Source organism: Puma concolor, chromosome A1 (assembly GCF_028749965.1).
Source record: "Puma concolor isolate L17-30 chromosome A1, mPumCon1.1.hap2, whole genome shotgun sequence".
Classification (NCBI taxonomy): domain Eukaryota; kingdom Metazoa; phylum Chordata; class Mammalia; order Carnivora; family Felidae; genus Puma; species Puma concolor.
This window is the reverse complement of record NC_141667.1, coordinates 150,955,013-150,976,184: the sequence shown is the minus strand read 5'-3', so window position 1 is coordinate 150,976,184 and position 21,172 is coordinate 150,955,013. Positions and strand designations below refer to the sequence as shown.

At 46.8% G+C, this 21,172-nt stretch overlaps 1 protein-coding gene across 2 annotated transcripts in view; it reads left to right on the top strand.

Moving 5' to 3' along the window:
* The window catches only part of GFPT2 (glutamine--fructose-6-phosphate transaminase 2), a 49,098-nt gene that overhangs the window by 13,899 nt on the left and 14,027 nt on the right, over positions 1–21,172 (top strand). For both annotated transcript variants that reach the window (XM_086706551.1, XM_086706548.1), the window contains 9 exons: positions 2,822–2,929; positions 4,499–4,597; positions 5,130–5,255; positions 8,867–8,925; positions 9,569–9,703; positions 12,272–12,333; positions 15,023–15,102; positions 15,546–15,663; positions 20,262–20,425. In XM_086706551.1, coding sequence (XP_086562677.1) covers positions 2,822–2,929; positions 4,499–4,597; positions 5,130–5,255; positions 8,867–8,925; positions 9,569–9,703; positions 12,272–12,333; positions 15,023–15,102; positions 15,546–15,663; positions 20,262–20,425 — 951 coding nt within the window. The remainder of the gene's footprint in view (positions 1–2,821; positions 2,930–4,498; positions 4,598–5,129; positions 5,256–8,866; positions 8,926–9,568; positions 9,704–12,271; positions 12,334–15,022; positions 15,103–15,545; positions 15,664–20,261; positions 20,426–21,172) is intronic.

Sequence of the window (21,172 nt, the reverse complement as noted above, 5' to 3'; positions counted from 1 at the left end):
ACACTATACTGATTTGAACCTAATCTTCTTAATGACTGGAGATATTACGGGAGGTTTTGTGTATAATTGTGGTCAGCCCTCAGGCAGGTTGTCCTCTCTGTGGTTCATCTTTGGCATTTTCCCCCTTCCCCCCCCCCCAGTTTTATTGAGATATAATTGACATGTAACACTGTAAAAGTTTTAGGTGTACTCAATGCTTTGCTATATGTATATATTGTGAAATGATCACCACAGTAAGGTTAAACAACCATCACTTCACACAGTTAACATTTTCTCCTCCTGATGAGAACTTTTTTTTTTAAGTTTATTTATTTATATTTGAGAGAGAGAGAGAGCACGGAAGGGGCAGAGAGGGAGAGAGGAAATCCCAAGCAGGCTCCACGCTGTCAGCACAGAGCCCCATGCGGGGCTCAAACTCATGAACCGTGAGATCATGACCTGAGCCCAAGTCGGACCCTTAACCAACACTGAGCTACCTAGATGCCCCCCTCCTGATGAGAACTTTAAGGAGCTACTCTCTTTGCATCTTTCAAATGTACAATACAGTATTGTTAACTATAGTCAGCATGTTGTACATTACATCTTCAGGACTTACTTATAACTGGAAGTTTATACCTTTTGACCATCTTTGCCTAATTCTCCCATCTCCTACTCCTCCACCTCTGGCAGCCACCAATCTGATCTCTGTATCAATGAGTTTGTTTTTTTTCAGATTCCACATATGAGATCATACAGTATTTGTCTTTCTTCTGTCTGATTTATTTCATGCAGCATAATGCCCTCAAGTGCCATCCATGTTGTTGCAAATGGCAGGATTTTCTTCTTTTTTATGGCCAAATGATATTCCATTGTAAATATTTATCCATCCATCTGTGGATGGACACTTGGGTTGTTTCTACGTGTTGGTTATTGTAAATAATGCTGCAATGAACGTGGGGGTGCAGATATCTGGCAAATTTTTAATCTTGGTCAGACCTTTCCAGCATCCCAGAAAAACAGTAGGAAAATTAAAAAATCAAATCATTGGGTGCCTGAGTGACTCAGTCAGTTAAGCGTCCAACTTTAGCTCAGGTCATGATGTCACGGTTCGTGAGTTTGAGCCCCACGTCCGGGCTCTGTGATGAAAGCTCATAGCCTGGAGCCTATTTCAGTTTCTTTGTCTCCCTCGCCCTCTGTCCCTCCCCTGCTTGTGCTCTGTCTCTCTCAAAAATAAACGTTAAAAAAATTTTTTTTAATCAAATCATTAAAATTTGGAAAATAAACCTTTTAACTCCATTCATCCCTGAGGAAGCCCTGCCTGGTGGTTAGGAGCATTTAAGTCCTAAGGTCAGGTCTCCTTGGTTCCCAGTCACAGCCTCCCAAGCTTCTGTTCTAGAAAGTAAAGGGAGGTAATGGTAGATACAGCCTCTGAACTTTGACTGACACCTCTGAGCTTTGACTGACAACTGTATGGGAATGGTTGGCCCAGTGCCTGGCACATAGTGAGTTCTCAATAAGATGAGTTACTATGGGGTACCCTGGGTGGCTCACTTGGTTAAGCGTCTGACTCTTGGTTTTGGCTCAGGTCATGATCTCACAGTTCATGGGTTCGAGCCCCATGTCGGGCTCTGTGGTGATAGTGCAAAGCCTGCTTAGGATCTCTCTCTCTCTCTCTCTCTCTCTCTCTCTCTCTCTCTCCTACCTCCCCATCTCACTCTCTCTGTCTCTCTCAAAATAAATAAACTTAAAAAAAAAGATGAGTTATAAATATTCCTGAAGGCTAGTATTGTTCATGATCCATACTCTTGCTTCCCTGATTAATGCAGATTTACAGTTGTTCTATTCCACATGCATTTATTGAATAAGGACGGTATGCCAAGACACAGTGAGAAATGAAAAAATAGAAGTGCCAGCCTGTGTCCTTGTCGGCGGATGTAGATGTCTCAGGATGCAAGAGCACTGGGGTGGCCCCAAACCAGGGAGGCTGGGGCCTGAACAAGCCTGCTGGGGGGGGGGGGGGGGGGTGGGGGCGGGGTCAGAGCTGAGCTTTGAGGACGGCAGGTTTTCCCAAGTGGAGCAGGGAGGACAGAAGGACAGAGGGACATCAGGGTAGGGAACTCGCAGGGCAGGACAGAGACAGACCAAGGGTCCATAGTCTTAATCAGGGAGGGAGTGGAGCAGCTTAGAGAGAGCCAGCGTGATGGCTGTTACTTCCTATTTGGGAAAATGTTATTTCGAAATACAAATATGGAGAATAAAGCCAAATAAAATCTTGGAGTGCAGGCCTCCCTTGAAGGTAGGGATTCTCCAGGGGCCAAGAGATGATTTTGGTTTTGCTGTTGCGAAAGTAGCATTTATTGATGCTAAAGCTCCAGGCAACAGGGCTGAGCAGGAAGGAGTAAAGGCCTCAGCCCTTGTCTTCACCTGCTGTGACCTCCTTAGGACCCTTCCCGGGCATATTCTGTGCAAATCAAGGAATCCACATGGGTTGGGACCTCGAGATGTCCCTAGGTGGTTGGGTGGTTTGGCCGATCTTTGCTGTTATAAATGTTGCCATGGTGAAAGCCAGGTCACGTGACTGCGTCCATAGGAGAAATTCTCTGCGGTGAAATCCCAAGGCCAAGGCCTACGCATTCGTCCCTGGCTGGGCTGCTTGCTGGGGCTGTCCTTTCGGAAGCAGAGGGGAGCACACCGTTCTTCGGCTATGTCAGGGGAAGGCCACGCACGCAGCCAGGAAGGCCTCCCGGGATGTCAGCTGGGTGGGAGTCCCCAGAAGCATTTTTTTTTCCCTCAACACCAACTGAGTGATTTACAAACATGTTGGTTCCCCCTCTGTCAACAGGAATCTTCGCCTACATGAACTACAGAGTCCCCCGGACGAGGAAGGAGATTTTCGAAACCCTCATCAAGGGCCTGCAGAGGCTTGAGTACAGAGGCTATGACTCGGCAGGTAGGCCCCGCAGACTGCCCTCATAGATACAACGCTTGTTCCTGTCACTTGAGAACTAGAGAAAAGGAGGGGCGCCTGGGTGGCTCAGTGGGTTAAGTGCCCAACTTTGGCTCAGGTCATGATCTCATGGTTGGTGAGTTCAAACCCCACGTTGGGCTCTGTGCTGACAGCTCGGAGCCTGGAACCTGCTTTGAATTCTGTCTCCCTCTCTTTCTGCCCTTCCCCCACTCATGCTCCATTTCTGTCTGTCAAAAATACATTAAAAAACATTAAAAGGTTTTTTTATTTTTTTTTCAACGTTTATTTATTTTTGGGACAGAGAGAGACAGAGCATGAACAGGGGAGGGGCAGAGAGAGAGGGAGACACAGAATCGGAAACAGGCTCCAGGCTCTGAGCCATCAGCCCAGAGCCCGACGCGGGGCTCGAACTCACGGACTGCGAGATCGCGACCTGGCTGAAGTCGGACGCTTAACCGACTGCGCCACCCAGGCGCCCCTAAAAGTTTTTTTTTAAAAAATAAACTAGAGAACAGGAGAAAGAAGAAATAACGGTAAAAAAAAAAAAATCTCTACCAAAGCTCTCCCATCAATATCTTCGTGTCCCTCTGCTGGTCACTGCTGTGCGTATGTTGAGGTGGTATGGGGATGTGGGGGTGTCACACGTAGCTACTTTTTGTTTTTAACCTGATCGTAACTATAGAATTGTAATTTTATGTCCTGTTTTCATTTATCTCCTGCATCTCCCGTTATCCTAAACTCTTCCTAAGGATCTTGCTCAGTGGCTGCACAATCCTCCCCTGGGTGACTATCTCAGAGTTTACCTCTTCATCCATCTGACTGGTGGATATTTAGTCCACTTCCCATTTTTAATTAAGCAGCCTTAGGAGAAAGGGGGAGCCAGATACTTTCATATCCCCGTGAATTCTTTTCTTTTTTTTTTTTTTTTTTTTTTTTTGTATAGTTTATCTGGAGAGAGACAGAAACAGCACGAGTGGGGGAGGGGCAGAGAGGGAGGGAGACAGAATCCAGAGCAGGTTCCACCCTGTCAGCACAGAGCCCTGCTCAGGGTTGGAACTCACTAACTGAGAGATCACGACCTGAGTCAAAACCAAGAGTCAGATGCTTAACCGACTGAACCACCCAGGCTCCGCTCCCTGTTCATTCTTAACGGAAAGCATGTCAGATGAAGGATCTTAGGAACACTAATGCAGTAGGGATGTCAGCACAGGGCATGGCACCATCAGTGCCCTCAAGCGAGCCCGCCACCTTCAGTGGTGGGCGTGGAGGAACCTCCTTCACAGGCAGGCTTCCTGGGATGCACCCTGGTTCAAAGCCACAGCCCAGGTCCCAGGTGCGCCTCCCCTGTTTGCTGCTACATCATAATCTTGCTGAATTGACATCCTGAACACTGTGTAGTTCTCTTCCAGGCTGCAAGCCTGGCCAACGGGAACGGACAAATCCAAAGCACTGTGCAGCCCTCACCCTGGGTTGTACTCTGTAACAAAGTGCAGGAGACCAAACAAATCCCAATGCAAAAAAAAGGAAAAAAAAATCATGTGTGTCCCACAGGTGTGGCAATCGATGGAAATAATAACGAAGTCAAAGAAAGACATATCCAGCTGGTCAAGAAAAGAGGAAATGTCAAGGCTCTTGATGAAGAACTTTACAGTAAGTGGGACACATGCCCAGTCAAAGCAGCATGGGTCAGTTTAAAGTCTTTTATTCCAATAGCATTCGAGACTAAAAATATTCACTTATCCAAGCATGGATAAATAGAAGGAGAGTTAAGCCTACATCATAAAACTGTGTTTCTCATAGTGTGGGATTTGTTTTTGTTTTTGTTTTGTTTGGGGGGGGTTGGTTGTCTGGGGTTTTTTGTTTTTCTAGGAGGTGGTGCATGAGAATTTTTTAAATATTTAGTACGTATGTATTTATTTTAATTTTTCTGGCAAATGATACTATTTTTCCATTTATAGTTATGATCTATAATATTCTTTTTAAAGTAAGCTCATTTTGGCTGGTGACTTAGGTTACTGATAAGCACTAAGTAAACTACAGCAGGGATCTGGCAGAAATCCCCAGGGTGGGGCCTTTGCAGTCCAAGGTGGGATGTGCTTTTGACGTGGCTGAGGTGTGTCCATGTAATGATGCCACCTCACCATAACAGTACTGTGTCAATGATTATTTTTCTTGCTTCTAGAACAAGACAGCATGGACTTGAAGGTGGAGTTTGAGACCCACTTTGGCATTGCCCACACGCGCTGGGCTACCCATGGGGTCCCCAATGCTGTCAACAGCCATCCACAGCGCTCAGACAAAGGCAACGGTATGTAGCGTGGCCCTGCGTCCCCTTCCTGAAGGTTCTGCCTGGCTTTGACCTGTACCACTGTGGATCCACACCCACTGCCAACTGGCATGCTTCTCTCCCTGCCTCATCTTCCCCGAGGATCCAAACAGATAGCACTGGGCCTTAGACAGGAGGCAAACTCAGCCTGGCTCCTGGGCAGGGCTGACCCCCACCCAGGCCTCTACAGGAAAACAGTGGCGACTTCCCATGACTGCTCCCAGCTTCTGAGACCCAGCCTGAGTGTGACTTGGCAGCATGAGAGGTCTAAGAGTCGGGCACTGTTCCGCAAGGGACTGTGTTGTTCTGGAGGGCTGGGTGCCCGAGGGAGGGATGGGTTTCATTTCCCCAGAAGAGAGTGGTCTTGAGCCAGGGCAGTGCTGATCTTGGTTAATGTCTGAAGTTCCTGCTCCAATCCTGGGCCCTGCCATGAGGCCTCAGCTGCCAAAGGCTTGGGGTTTGGAGAAGCAGAGACTGTAGCAGGCAGCCCAGGGCCTCCCTCCAAGCAGCAGAGCCCTCTGCTTGGCTTGCGTCATGTTTTTTAAATATGAGAATTACCAAACCTGAAAGTCCAGACTTTTGTTATTCCTTGAAAAACTAGAAGATATGGTAACTGGGCTCACAGTACCTTGGAGTTCCACTGAAAAAGCAGTGGTCTAGGGTCACAGAGAGTGACCCCACAGAGAGTGGGGACATGGTGACTGCTCAGGGCAGTCACGGGGATACCAGGCCCACTTTGGTGAGCTGCAGGATCCCTGGTTCTCCCAAATGCCCCAGCTCGTGGGTCCATGTCCCATGCCTGGGCCCACAGGATAGTTCTCTTCAGTGACACCCCCAGGCCCTCTCATCAGAGAAGTGCTGGTAGGTCTGGAGATTCCAGTGGGTCTCCGTTCTAGGTTAGGCCTGATTAGGTCAGAAGCCCCCAGTGACCCACCCCTGGGCATGATGGGGGAGGGTGACCGGCAGAGAGAATGACCTCTGGAGTCCCTTGGGACCCCCACCCCAAGACATTCCCTGGCATAGTGTCAGTTCTTACCAAGCCCCATAGTAGAGTAGAAATCAGATCCACCAGAGTCGTTGAGGAGTGCTTATTGGCAGGAAACTTTAGCTAAACACTTGGCAAGAGTCACTGCAGTTCATCGTCGTGGAAGTTGGGCCATAGGAGAGACTGGCACCTCTCTGCTCAATGTCCCTTACTCCTGGGAACACTGGCTCATCCTGCCCAATTTGGAAGGGAAGGACTCCTCTGCAGAATGGAAGGAGAGCCCCATACCTCCTGCTCGGCAGAACACCTGGAGAGAACCCTGGGGGCTGGGCTACACGTGCATCCATGTGGTCGGGGTCTTGGGTAGTGAGGACAGATCCTTGGATCTGGTCCATGCCTTGAACCATAGGGCATCCCACTTCCGGGGTCAGTGCCCCACATCCAGGAGGGGGACAGCAGACCCCATGGTGCTGAGGACCTAGAATGTTATTCCAGCCAAATCTCAAGCCAGATACAGAGGTTGACCCCTGGAGCAGTGGGGCTGGTGGGAAAAACTGTACCAAGACCATGTACCCTGAGAGGTTGCCACCCTAGGTGATAAAGTGAAGCCTCACTTCAGTGTAGTCGGGGATTCTGTGTCCCCAAAGCAGGGAGGCTCCAAGCAGATCCCCCTGCCCCACACCCAAACTTGAAAATGCCTGCCCTGACTCAGGGTGAGTAATTGAAAAGAAAACAACACGAGAAGTAAGCAGAGATTCGTAGAATTTCTTTAGCAACTCATCAGGGATAACCGAAGAGCACATTTTTGAGGAACACTTACACCCAGCAACAGCGTTGCACAAGAAAATTACACAAAGAAGCATTCGTAAAGAAAACAGAGATTCTAGGAAGCCAACTACCGATGAGAAGACAATTAAATGAAAAAATGGGACAAGGTTAAGAAAATAAAGCAACTGTGTCACAGTCAATATGAAAACTATTGGAGAGGTGGATGAATATGGAGACAGTGAATAGAGATCCAATAGGTGAGTTACTGGTGTCCCCTAAGAAGAGAACAACACAAGTGAAATAGTAAAAATAAAATAAGATAAAATAAAATAAAATAATAATAATAGGTAAAGCTGTAAATGAGTTCAGCTGTGCCCAGCACACTTGTCGAAAATGGCTTTTCTATTCAAGCCCTTCCAGTCTGTGTGTGACTTCACAAGTATAACAATAGGCTGTAAAAAAGAGGGAGAGGGAGAGAGAGAGAGAGAGGAAATTATGATTAAAAACAAAGAAAAACAGTAAAGGACTAGCCTGTACTGACCAAAAACTGAATTAGAGATCCAGAGTTTCACTGAACAGTAATCTTTATGAAGAACACCCACCTTCTAGATGCATCCTGGTGGAATTACTGAATGCCAAGGATGATAAAGGGTCTATCATCTAGGCTCAGGAGGAAAGGGAATTCCTTACCCAGAAAAACTCTCAGGCTGCTTTTAGACCTTCAGGTTATCCATCAGCTATTTATTGAGGAAATGCAATGGTGACTGAGGCATATCCCTCTTCCACGGTTGGCCAGGGGGTCCCCTCCCCCCGCCAGCTGGGGGCAAGGAACCCTACTGGTGCTCAGGGAGCAGGGAGGAGCCACATCAGGCAGACCCTGTAGGGAGAAATGCTCATGGCCATACAGGAATGGGGGTGAGCCCAAAGATGCCAGAATTTCTGGGGTCACCCAGAAATTTTTAAGTTTATTTAGAGAGAGAGAATGGAGGAGGGGCAGAGAGAGAGGATCCCAAGCAGGCTCTGCACTGACAACAGAGTGCCCGACCTGGGGCTCAAACTCACGAACTGTGAGATCATGACCTGAGCTGAAGTCAGACCCTTAACTGATGGAGCCACGCAGGCACCTGAAAATCAGGATTCAAAATTTCAAACTTCACTCTTTTCACAATGTGGTGTGGATCAAATGGAACACGTGTGGATTGCTAGCTTGTGGCCTCATTGAACCTAAAGCTATTTCAGAATGCCTGAACTAGTTTCTGGATAATGAAGTGTTCATCATCCCCTATTTGACATAAATGCCAAAACACATTTGACGATACTGTAGGCCACAGGTCAGAGGTCTGTGCGTAGTCAGGTTGGTAGGTGCTTTTAACCCAAAGAGAGCAGTGTATTTCCTCAGGTTTAAATTGTAGTCGTAGGGGCACCTGGGTGGCTCAGTCGGTTAAGTGTCCGACTTCGGCTCAGGTCATGTTTTTATGGTTCGTGAGTTTGAGCCCCGCATCGGGCTCTGTGCTGACAGCTCAGAGCCTGGAGCCTGCTTTGCATTCTGTGTCTCCCTCTCTGTCTGCCCCTCCCCCACTTGCGTGCACGTGCTCTCTCTCTTTCTCTCAAAAATAAATAAATGTTTAAAAAAATAGTTTAAAAATTTAAATAAATAAAAAATAACTTGTAGTAGATGGTAACACGTCCACTCTCATCACCGCTAAGTGATGTTTGCTCACAGGAGTCTCCGTGGGAGGAAAGCTTGTAGAGTTTCAGACTGTCAAATCGTTGTCCTTCACTTCCGAATTGAACTTCACCTTTTCATAGCATTTCTCTCTTCACCAAACTTTTCTTCCAGAATTCGTTGTCATCCATAATGGGATCATCACAAATTACAAAGACCTAAGGAAATTTCTGGTAAGCTACTTCCCCTGGGTTAACGTGTAAGTCAGGTGGTGTCGATCTTCCCCAGAACTTTCCAACCAGCTCATTTCCCTCTGGAAGCAAAAGCAGTAGCTGAGTAAGACCCATGTCACCACATTGGACATAAACCTCATCCTGGCTCCGCCACCTTTCCAGATCTTGCAGGAGAGGATAGCAGGGCATTTGCATGTCCCTCAGGGACCACTGCAGATTCACATAATCAAAAGAACATGAACTTCCTTTTATTAAAGTATCTGCACTGCCTAACGTATCGACTCATACACCACATGGAATGTGGGGTGAGAAGGCAGACAGTGTTTGTCTCACATATGAAAAGGTTGTGGCGTTGGTTGGGATGTGGGTGGGTTTGACTCAACATATTTGGTCATTTTGACTGCTGTTATTTTGCAATGTCCAGATTAATGGCGAGGACAGACTTCTGAGGCAGGATGATCTCAGGGAATACTGGAATGACTCAGCTTGCTATGTGATTCTGGCAGACATTTCTTACCCCCCCGTTTTCCTTGTTCTTATCTTAAGTCACTGTGAGCGTGGATCATAAGGGAGGAGAGGGAGCTGGCCGGGCAACATTATGCAATGACCGTTATCTAACACTCTGTCCAACGAAATATTACAGGAAAGCAAAGGCTATGAGTTTGAGTCAGAAACAGACACAGAGACCATCGCCAAGCTGATTAAATACGTGTTTGACAACAGAGAAACTGAGGACATTACGTTTTCAACACTGGTCGAAAGAGTCATTCAGCAGCTGGTGAGTTACCAGGCCCACCTGTGTACATAAATCGCCCTTTCATTCCTTCACTTTTTCAGTAGCATTTATGAGTCGAATTTGTGCAAAGTACCTGAGGATTAAAGATGGCTTGACTACAGTGGTGCCTGGATGGCTTAGTTGGCTAAGTATCTGACTCTTGATTTTAGCTCAGGTCTTAATCTCAGGGTCATGAGTTCAGCCTCGCATTGGGCTCTGTGCTGGGCGTGAAGTTACTAAAAACAAAAAAAGTCTACGATGTCTGGCCTTAAGATGTTGCATCATGGAGAACTGAGAGAAATCTTGAGGTTTTGGTAGTAAATATCGAGTAAGAAGTGGCTTGTTCCATCTTAACCCCTCTGAATCCATGATCGGAACTTCCCATCAGTGGTTCCTCGTGATGGCACACTGCACGCGGGACCTTTGTCATCTTGTCTGCTGTGTGTGCCATTAGTTACATACCCAGGGTGCATTGAACTGATGTTGGAGACTCAGAATTGTAGTTTTTCCTCCAGTTTCAGTGAAGTGATTGTTCATCAAGGGGCAGAAATACCCACATATCTTTACTGAGCAGAGTTGGAAAGAAAAGGAAGTAAAAGCAGATGTGAACTTTTGAGAAGTTTGATTCTAGAAAAAGAGTGTCAGGAAACGGCCCAGTGGTGGTGGGAGAGGCTTGCAGTTCTGAGGGAAGACTGTTTTTTGTGATAGGGGATACCAGGTCACGTTTGTGTGCTTATCCAGGAAGAGAGAGAGAGATTGGTGATGTCCCAGAGGGCTGGACCCACAAAACTAAGCCCCAAGAAGGGGCACATGCTGGGGCAAGGGCGGGGTAGAGGGGGAGTTGTCCACAAGGACGAGGCACAACAGACTCAGGCCGTGTATGAGATGGTAGGGGTAGGAGGAGGAGTGGTCTCCAGATTTCCCAGAGTCCAGCCTCCTGGGCATCCCTGCCATCCAGGAGCTCCTCCGACACAGGGGCAGCCTGGAGACAGCATTTGGGGCCAAGAATCTGGAATATCCAGGGTCAGAGGGTACAACACTATGGTTTAAAATATATCACCCTCTGGTATTTTCAGAGCCTTTTTCATAAATAAGTCTACTGTCAAACACTTTGCTCCCATTTTTGGAAGTCATAATTTAGAAGACGTTTATAGACAAGAGCCTGTCCTATACGTAATACATAGTATAATTACTATGTAATTTACAGTAAACCAGTTTGGTTTTGCTGCACGATATCTTCTCATTTCCATTTGTAATTTTAAATTTTGGAAATGCCTCCCCAGTGATGACAGGTGTAAATTTCAGTGATTTCTCTTAGCTGAAGCAATGAGGGGCTCTTTGGGGCTCTTTGGGACTGGGAAGTATTTTTCTGTTCAGTACCACGTTATTGTTGACAGAACTGGCAGGGTAAACATCAGGCTCCTGGGCAGTTTGAAAGGCCCCTAGAGGCCTAGTGATGCTGACTCTGGGTCCCTCTGGCTGTGTGACTGAGTTGACAAACTGGCCAAGGCTGCGTGGGGCCTTGGGTCTGCCATTCCAAAACATGGGGCATTTCACATGAAAATCCAGACTTCTAGCTGGTTATACATAACCCCAGTCTACTAGGGGCATGGTAAAATTAGTACAGGGTGGTCAGAATGTAGGAGAGAATTTTGCACCAGGGATTTAAATAGAGCATTGGAGTCTTGAGTTAGGAGAACTAGGTTTGTTCTGGTTTGCACAACGCAACAGAGGGTAAATGACAGTCATTGCTAAAGAAATAATAGCAACACTAATAACAACCCATGCCACTGTTGGGTTTTTCATATGGCAGGCCACTGTTCAGAGCACTTAAAGTGCATGAGCTCACATGGGAGCTCACATGGGGCACCTGGGTGGCTCAGTTGGTTGAGCGTCTGACTTGGGCTCAGGTCATGATCTCACGTTGGTGAGTTCAAGCCCCAACTCAGGCTCACTGCTGTCAGCACAAAGCCCACTTTAGATCCTCTGTCCCCTTCTCTCTATGTCCCTCCCTGCTCACACACTCTCTCTCAAAAATGAGCAACAAAAGTACATGAGCTCACAGAAGCCATGCAAGGTAGAACTATTCTCATTTCCATTCACCACGAGGCACAAACTAGGCAATTGCTCAATTAAGGGGTGGAGACAGCGTTTGAACCCAGGCTCTACTGTGTGTCATGGAGTAGTCCCTTTCGTTCTCACAGTTCCAGGGCAGGACCCCTGGCCACAGTTCTCATTTCCTGAGGCTCTAACTGCCCCCATCCACCCAGATCATCACAGAGCTGGGAATCGCTCCTTGTGGCCCTGAGCAGGGGTGGGTTCTGCTGAGCACCATGAAATCCACAAGTTCTGGTCTTTGGATTTTCCTCGTGGTACGGACTGTGTCACTTTCTTCTCCTGACATCACCCTGAAAGAGCTGTCCTGCATTCAGCACCCTGATGGAGGAACCCCAGGACCACCCACTGTGAAGAGTGACCCCCCTGTGGGGTGGTGGGCCAGGCTGCAACAGCCCTGGCAGCTCAAGTGGGGCCGGAGCACATGAGGCTCACTCTTGTTTGCTGTGTTTACAGGAAGGTGCATTCGCGTTGGTTTTCAAGAGCATCCACTACCCGGGAGAAGCTGTTGCGACCAGGTGAGGCAAAAACACATTGACATTTCAAGAACAAATAAATAAAATAAGATTGTTTAGCTTGAGACAACAGGGGAGAAGTGAGACCGTGGCTTATGCACCCTACCATCTCTGTGGCTGGGCTTCTGATTTTTAAAAGAGAAAGCAGAAAGTTGATTTTTTATTTGAAATCTCCAGATTTTCAGAAGTTGATAACAAATTCAAAGTAAAAATAAAACTGTATAGCAAGGGGCAGATCCAGGTTGCAGGTCAGTTTTGGAGATGCCTTCTGGAAAAAGCTTGCAAAATTATGAATGTGAAACTAGGAACAAGTGAACATTAATTTGAATCCAGTAAGAAGAGGCCTTGAAGGCCCCACGCTCAAGCTTCATCACCTGCACACCAGAGGTGTTCTAGAGGGCCAGCCGACATGTCCCTCTGTTGGATAGAGCCACATGGCCCCCAGTGATGTGTGGATTCACACAAGTGGGAGCATGAGTGCCATCCTGTTATTTTATATTCAGATGAACTGATTATCCATCTGTCCATCTGCCATCAGTCTGACCATCCATCTACACATCTACCTGTCCATCTGTCCTTCCCTCCCTCCATCCATCCAACTGATATTTGTTGAGCACTTAGTCTATACTGGGTCCTAGGGATCTATTAACACCTGACCTAGTCCTGTCTTTAAGGACTGGACATTTGTGCAGGAGGACAGAGCAGGGCAGAGGGTGTTGATACTCCGTGTTGGGGACTGGGAGGCAATGCATTGGGGAGCATGAGGGGGTACAAATGTCAGCCTTGGGGAGGTGGCCAGAAGCACCAGTGTGAGCAAAAGGAAGGGGCCTAGAGTGAGCTCAGCATTCGGGGATCTGACCCAGAGCAGCCTGAGTCCCCTTCAGAAAAAAAATAGAAAAGACCCTGGTTGAGGGCACAGATGGGGTCACCAGGGACACGCCAACCCTTGCTCTTCAAAGGAGCCCCTGGAATGTGGCCCAGATTCTATAATGAAAGCAGTGGCTATTTCCAAGACACTTTGTAAGCTCATTCCTCATGGTAGCAGTCATGGGGGGACTTTCTGCTCTTTCAGAAAGACAGACTGACACCTGCTGTGTACCAGGCATTGGAGACAGCAGTGAGCAAGGTCGTGTACACTCTGCCCCTCTAGCTCCAAGGGCTGGTGGGGAGTGAGGATGTTGGCAGAAGCCCTGCTCTGCAAGGTCTCAGGTGCACTGTGGACTGAAAGTTTCATTCTGAAGCCTCTGAGGAGCCATGGAGAATGCACCTGTGGCCTGGAAGACGCAGAGAGAACGAGGCAATCCCTCACAGTCATATTCTCTAGGCAGGAAATGATGGGAATGTATCATGATTTAATTTTTGTTCAGGATAGGAAGGAATTTACCGCTTGGCATTCAATTTCTTCAATCATAGAATTATAACAGACCGCTTGTCCCTATTAAATTTAGAAACCCCGGGGCACTTGGGTGGCTCAGTCAGTTAAGCAGCCAACTTCAGCTCAGGTCATGACCTCACGGTTCATGAGTTCGAGCCCCGCATCAGATTCTGTGCTGACAGGTCAGAGGCTGGAGCCTGCTTCAGATTCTGTGTCTCCCTCTCTCTCTCAAATATAAATAAACATTAAAAAAAATTAGAAACCCCTTTTAAAACTTGACACTATCATGGTATTACTATTTTAAATGAATGCAAAAGAAGGCCATGTGAAGAAGCAATAAAGCTTTATATTTCTAAATTGTCCATAACCTGCCGGCTCTGTAACCTCCTGGGCAATCTTTGGGATGCCTCGGGAGCATTATCTGAGGCAAAGTTCAGAGAAATCATAGAGCTCTATCTACAACAATAAAATCTGGGGGAGACGTTTGCCAAGAAAATTAGATAACCACAGTACTTTCTCATTGTCAATGTTATAAAGGCCATTCGAGCTGGCTCTCCATTGTACCAGAGCCATGTCTCCTCTGCTTCAGATATGATAAAAGATGGTCCAGATTATTCAAGGTGCTCACAGCACTTTCTTCAAAGCCACAGACTTTGTCCCCCCACTTGGGGAAGTTGGATGCGGGGCTGGGAGAGGAAACCTGAGTTTGAGGCTGCAGGAACTCCCACAGAGGAAACATCACTGTCCCCTCTGTGATGGAGTCCAGCTCGTGCAGGTCAAGGAATTGAAACTTCGCCCAGGAGGTGACACTCAGAGACAAAACCACCCTTGAAAGTGTGTTAAGTGGCCCACAAAGTTGAGCAGATCCAAAGCCAGTCATCAGAATGCCCCTCAAAGCTGGAGAACAGCTGAGCTAGGCAAAAGGGGCGGGGCAGGGGGAGGGAAGAGAGTCTTTGGGCAGGTCATGGGCGTCCAGGGCTCCTGCTTTAAAGATGGCAGTAAATAGCAGCAAGCTGGAGCCATGAAGTGAGGGCCTACTGATGCCTCAGCCGCAGTGATCTAACCATGTGGGGATTTACTGGGCAGGTGGGTGGTACCGTGAAAGCGAGCCAGAATTCTGCCAGTCAGTTGGTCCCTGCCCCAAGCCCTGGGAGCATCTTCCTGTGGCTCAGGAGTCCGTCCTGTAGGATCTCAACAGGACACTTTCCCCTGTTGGAAGGGCTAGATGCGGGGACCCCTCCTCAGTGCTAAGAGGCCATCCAGCCCTGCCTGGGGTGTTGAGACAATGAGCAACTCGACTCCCTGTTGTCTCTACAGGAGAGGCAGCCCCCTCCTCATTGGAGTGCGCAGCAAATACAAGCTTTCCACGGAACAGATCCCCATCTTGTACAGGACACGTAAGTTTTCCGAGAAGGACTTGAACAGGGCAGGGAGCTCTGGTGCAGGCAGATTTCTTCTGTCTGCCGGGGCCGGTCCGCATAAGGCTCCAGGTCAGAAAGGCTTTCGTGCAACTGAGACTTGGGTCCCTCTTTGCAAAAGCTTTTTATTATAGATATTTTCAAACACATACACAAGTCCAGGGGAAGGCATGCAGCTCCATTACATAAAGGCAGCCACGCTCTGGTATGAGTGTTGATTTGCTTTGTTTTGTTCACAGCCATTCAAAAAGCTCTTGCAGTGGCACCGTGCTATTTGGGGATCATTTTCACGATTTGGCTGACGCAGCCAAAGCTAAAAATTGCAGATTTCTCCCACACATATTCAAAGGGAAAGCTGGTGCCTTGCTTCATGTTATTCAAACAAAATAGTTTAATGTCACTTGCAATCCTTCCTTCACCAGGCAATTTCGAGAACGTAAAGAAGATCTGCAAGACAAGAATGAAGAGGCTGGACAGCTCAACCTGCCTTCATGCCGTGGGCGATAAAGCAGTGGAATTCTTCTTTGCTTCTGACGCAAGGTAGCTAAAGCTTGTTTCCTTTCTTTGCTAGGATTATGTAACCAAAAATGACTGGCCAGACACCACCATTTTTCATTTATCCCCGCTTTTCAGCTGTTTTCTTACAGCAAGGGGCAGGGATGATGGCAGATTTCAGTTCTCTGTGACCCTTCTCCGAGAACCTTAGAGAACCACTGAGGGCACCTCATGACCAAGGGCAGGATTCACTGACCTCCACAATGTTTTGGGGCCTGCACAGAATAATTGAATTATTTGCCAACATTTTAAAAGGGGGGAGATTTCACATAAAATTCTGGATTTCTAGCTTCTCTGGAAAATCAGCAGATCTGAGCACCCTGGGTTGTGCTCCCTCTGGCCCAGGATGTCTGGGGCCACTCAAAGGCTATGCTCCCTTTAGCTAGCTGAGGCAGGTGTCTTCAGACCTTTGGTCCTTCTCTCACCCCACCTGACTCTGCCTGAGTCTGAGCACTCATGATGAGAGGGCCAAGACCTAGGAGTGTGGTCCAAGTCATTTCTAAGTCCATGTTCTCATTAACAGACAATACTTCTGAAATTTGAGGAAGTCTGCTTCATATCCATTTTAGTACAAAAAATTTATACACATCCATATACACATACTCAGAAAAGACCAAAACACTTTCCTGGTAGTTGAAATAGAAAACACTACCATAAGGGTGCCTGGGTGGCTCAGTCAGTGAAGCGTCTGACTCTTGATTTGGGCTCAGGTCACGATCTCACGGTTTGTGAGTTCGAGCCCTGCATTGGGTTCTGCACTGGCTGCTTGGGGCCTGCTTGGATTCGCTCTCTCACTGCCTCTCTGCCCCTCCCCGCTTGGGCTCTCTCTCAAAAACAAATAAACATTTAAAAAAAACTTTTTTAAATCCAACTGAAAGCCTGTTAGAACTAATCCTAGAGGCTAGTCAGAGAATGAAGATGTGGAAATCAGACATTCCAGCAGTTCAGCTATTAGCTGAACAAGGCTGCAGAACCATATCCACCCCGTTTCCTCTTGTGCCTCCTCACATGACTGGCACAGTAAACCCTCAGCAAGCCTTTCTTGAACAAAAACCAAAAAAAAAAAAAAAAAAAAAAGTAATCTATTTACCCGAGCTAGAAAAACTATTTTAATCCCTTAAGATAAATCTTAATAAAAATAGTCCAGAGTCTCTCCAGAGAAGACTACAAAAGTCAGCAATGAGAAACAAGACCAGATTTGAATAAAGGGAGAGAGTCCACACTCCTTGGTAAAAAGGCTTAACATTATTTTTTAAAAAACTAATTGGCTTAAAGTTATTTTAATAATTAAAAATTGTTGGGGCACCTGGGTGGCGCAGTCGGTTGAGCGTCCGACTTCAGCCAGGTCACGATCTCGCCGTCCGTGAGTTCGAGCCCCGCGTCAGGCTCTGGGCTGATGGCTCAGAGCCTGGAGCCTGTTTCCGATTCTGTGTCTCCCTCTCTCTCTGCCCCTCCCCCATTCATGCTCTGTCTCTCTCTGTCCCAAGAAATAAATAAACGTTGAAAAAAAAAATTTAAATCTTCATCCGGCCTTTAAAAAAAAAAAAAAATTAAAAATTGTTTTTTAAAGATAACTGACTCTCCTTAATCTGCAAATTTGATGCTATAATTAAAAATCCTCACGATTTCTTTGCTTGTTTAGGATTTGGAACTTGGAAAGATGATTTTACAGTGTATGGTGTGTAGACCAGATATGGGTGACCCTCCCAGATACGAAGGCACACTGTAGAACCCGCAGGGCAACAGTAGCCAGTGCTGAGGGCTTCACCAGGATGGTCTCATTTAATAAACACAACCAGGGCACCTGTGTGGCTCAACTGGTTAAGCGTCTGTTGATTTCGGTTCAGGTCATAATCTCGCAGTTCGTGGGTTTGAGCCCCGAGTCAGACACTGTCAGCACAGAGCCTGCTTGGGATTTTCTCTGTCTCCCTCTGCCTCTCCTGTACACTCTTTCTTTCTCTCTCTCTCAAAATAAATAAACATGAAAAAGTAAACACAACAAACTTCTAGTGAAGGCACAGTGATCATATCCCATTTTACAAATGAGGAATTTGACATAGTGGCTCAGAGGGGTCATATCTGGGCTGCTTGAGGGCACAATGTTGGTAACAGACAGAAATAAGGATACCATATTGGGTCTGTCTAACTCCTGGGCCAGTAGTCTTTTTTTTTTCCTTTTTTTTTTTACATTTATTTATTTTTGAGAGAGAGAGAGAGAGAGAGACAGAGTGTGGGCAGGGGAGGGGCAGAGGGGGAGGGAGACACAGAATCAGAAGCAGGCTCCAGACTCCGAGCTGTCAGCACAGAGCCCAACGCAGGGCTCAAACCCAGGAATCGTGAGATCATGACCTGAGCCGACGTTGGATGTTTAACCGACTGAGCCACCCAGGCACCTCTGGGCCAGTAGTCTTAATGATGGACTATATCACCATCCATTTTGTAAATAATAATAATTATATTTAAACGTGCAGGGGCGCCTGAGTAGCTCAGTCAGCTAAGCATCTAACTTCAGCTGAGGTCATGATCTCATGGTTTGTGGGTTCGAGCCCCACACGGGGATCTGTGCTGATAGTTTGGAGCCTGGAGCCTGCTTCAGATTCTGTGTCTCCCTCTCTCGCTGCCCCTCCCCGACTCATTCTCAGTCTCTCTCTCAAAAATAAATAAAATATTTTAAAAAATAAATAAATTAACATGCAGACATACACGCACACATAAATGCAAACACACGTGTATTTAGCACTGCCTGGAGAGCAATACAATATAAGTGGTGTTTCTCTCTTGGAGATGGGATCAGGCCATTTTCTTCCTCTTATTATTCTGTGTTTTCTACTGTTTAAACAATGCATGTATACTGTTCAAAGTATTTTTTTCCAGTGCGGTGGTTTCCCATCCTTCTTTAGAAGTCTGTCTTCCTGAGCATCTGTCTAGAGACACCTTTCTTAGGGCCATGGAATGTGGCCACTTCTTTCTTTAACTTTACATCAGGAATTATAAATGTTCATTTTTTGGCACAGGGCAGGTGTGGGTGTGGCACTTGGTGGAATGAGGATTTTTTTCTCCCATGGTCTTATAAGTGCCACCTTCATGGTTTTGTTTTTTATTTGTTTTTTATTTTTGACCATAACTATGTACCACTTGTGCTATTGATTAGTTTGCTTTTTCACCTACCAACTTTTCTAACGCCATTTATTTTTAAAAGAAACTTTGTATTGCCATTTTGCAAGACAAAAATTATCATTACTTTCCATACAAAGTTATTATAAAAATAAGCACAATGGGGCACCTGGGTGGCTTAGTCAGTTAAGCATCCAACTCTTTATTTCAGCTCAGGTCATGATCTCACAGTTCATGAGTTCCAGTCCTGCCTTGGGCTCTATGCTGACAGCATGGAGCCTGCTTGGGATTCTCTCTTTCTCCCTCTTTCTTTGCCCCTGCCCTCCTCCTGCACTCACTCTCTCTCTCTCTCAAAAAAAAAAAATAAATAAATAAATAAATAAATAAGCATAATGACCCCACATTTCATTGGTGGACGTATTTTTTACTTTGCTTTTAAACTATCCCTTTTTCCTTGCAGGGAGTGTGTGTGTGTGTGTGTGTGTGTGTGTGTGTGTGTGTGTGTTATGAAACTGAATAATTTGTCCTGATGACTTTCCCACTGTCTGGATTTTGCTGAGAGAATCCCCCATGGTGTCATTTAACACGTTCCCCTGCCCACTGCATTTCCCGCGCACTGGCGTTCACAGGTGTCTACAAACTCGATCTCCTTCTGGTTTGATTTTTTGGCAAGACGGCTTCATAGACGGTGGTGTGTCCTTCTATCAGGAAGCATATATGTCTCATTGTCTGTCTTTTTATGCTGTTAAGATTGATCAGGGGGTTCATGCGCCAGACAGCCTCACCCATCCATTGTAAAGCTGCTCTCTGCTTTTCACCTCTTGGTTTCAGCAGAGCACTTCATGGTCCTTACTTAGAACTATTAGTAATTAGGAGTCCATAAATTGACTATTCTGATGCTGTCATTCCTTATTTATTAGCTGTAGTCCATCCATAAATTTGCCTTCATAAACAATGTGGTTATTCTGAAAGATCAGATCAGTTTAAAAAGCAAGATAAATGTTTCATTCTTTCCTGTTCCGATTTAGAGTAATGTGTTGGTTCCCAAGCATTCTCCAAAGGTGACACTGTCTGGATTATGATTTGAAGAAAGCGGTCGTAAAAGGCCATCTGTGAGATTACTGGGGAAATCTGAACATACTGGATATTTGATTATATGAAAGAATAACTACTAATTTTAGATGTGATGATGGTATTGTGGGTTTAAAATTTTTCCCTCTCTTTTAGAGATAGAAGCTAAAATGTTTACAGATGAAATGATGTGATGTCTGAGACTGGATTCAAAACAATTCTGGGGGGAAGGAGGAAGGTGTGAATTGATGTGTATAGTGTAGTGTCCCTGTCCCTCCTAAAATGCCATCTGATGCTACTGATGGGGACCCATACCGGGGAGGCAAGTGAGTGACTGCCTTGTAGCTGTCAAGCACGTGCAGGCCCCGTCTGTGATGCCCGTGTTTCCCTTGCTCCAGTGCTATCATAGAACACACCAACCGAGTCATCTTCCTCGAGGATGACGACATCGCCGCAGTGGCTGATGGGAAGCTCTCTATTCACCGGGTCAAGCGTTCAGCTAGTGATGACCCATCTCGAGCCATCCAGACCTTGCAGATGGAACTGCAGCAAATCATGAAAGGCAGGTGTCCTCTGAGGGTCCGTGTGCAGCGGCCTTTGGGGGGGGGGCAGGTGCTCGATGGGGGAGCTCCTGAGACTCTCTGTCCTACCCTGAATAGGTGCCACAGCCCTCCTACCTGCCGTGGCCATTAGGGTGGCGTTGCAGGTGCTCTGTGGCTTGCCCAGCCCAGGGGATGTGGGAAGCCTGGTCCCGCTCCCCCAGCAGGAGTTCCTGACTATATAAAGGCACTAGGTCTCCCTGCTTGATCTGACCAGTCCATCAACTGCCTGCCTTTACTAACTCTCTGGGACACATTCTTCTACCCAGACATTTCTTCTCTGGGTCAGAGGCCTGCAATAACAGGGGTCTGTGGACTATTTCCTCCTTGCGAGGAGAGCCTGTCTCCCTACACCCCCTTCTCCACAGGGCAGCCTGGGTAAACATTTAGGAATGTGAATCAGACCTTTTTATCCAGCTGCTTAAAGCCCTCCAATGGCCACCCACTGTTCTGAGAATAAAATCCACACTTCCTGCCACAGCCCACAATACCCCATGCCCAACCTGGCCCCCCCTCACTCTACCCTTTTCCCACTATGCCCTGCCCCCTCTCCAACCACCTCACTGTTACTTAGGCAGGCCAAGTGCTTACTCACCTGAGGGTCATTGTACTTGACTGATTACTTTTGGTCATTCTACCTTGATCATCGCCCAGTCAGAGAGCTCTTCCCTGACCCTCCTCACTTGTCTTGTTTGCTTTATGGCACTCTC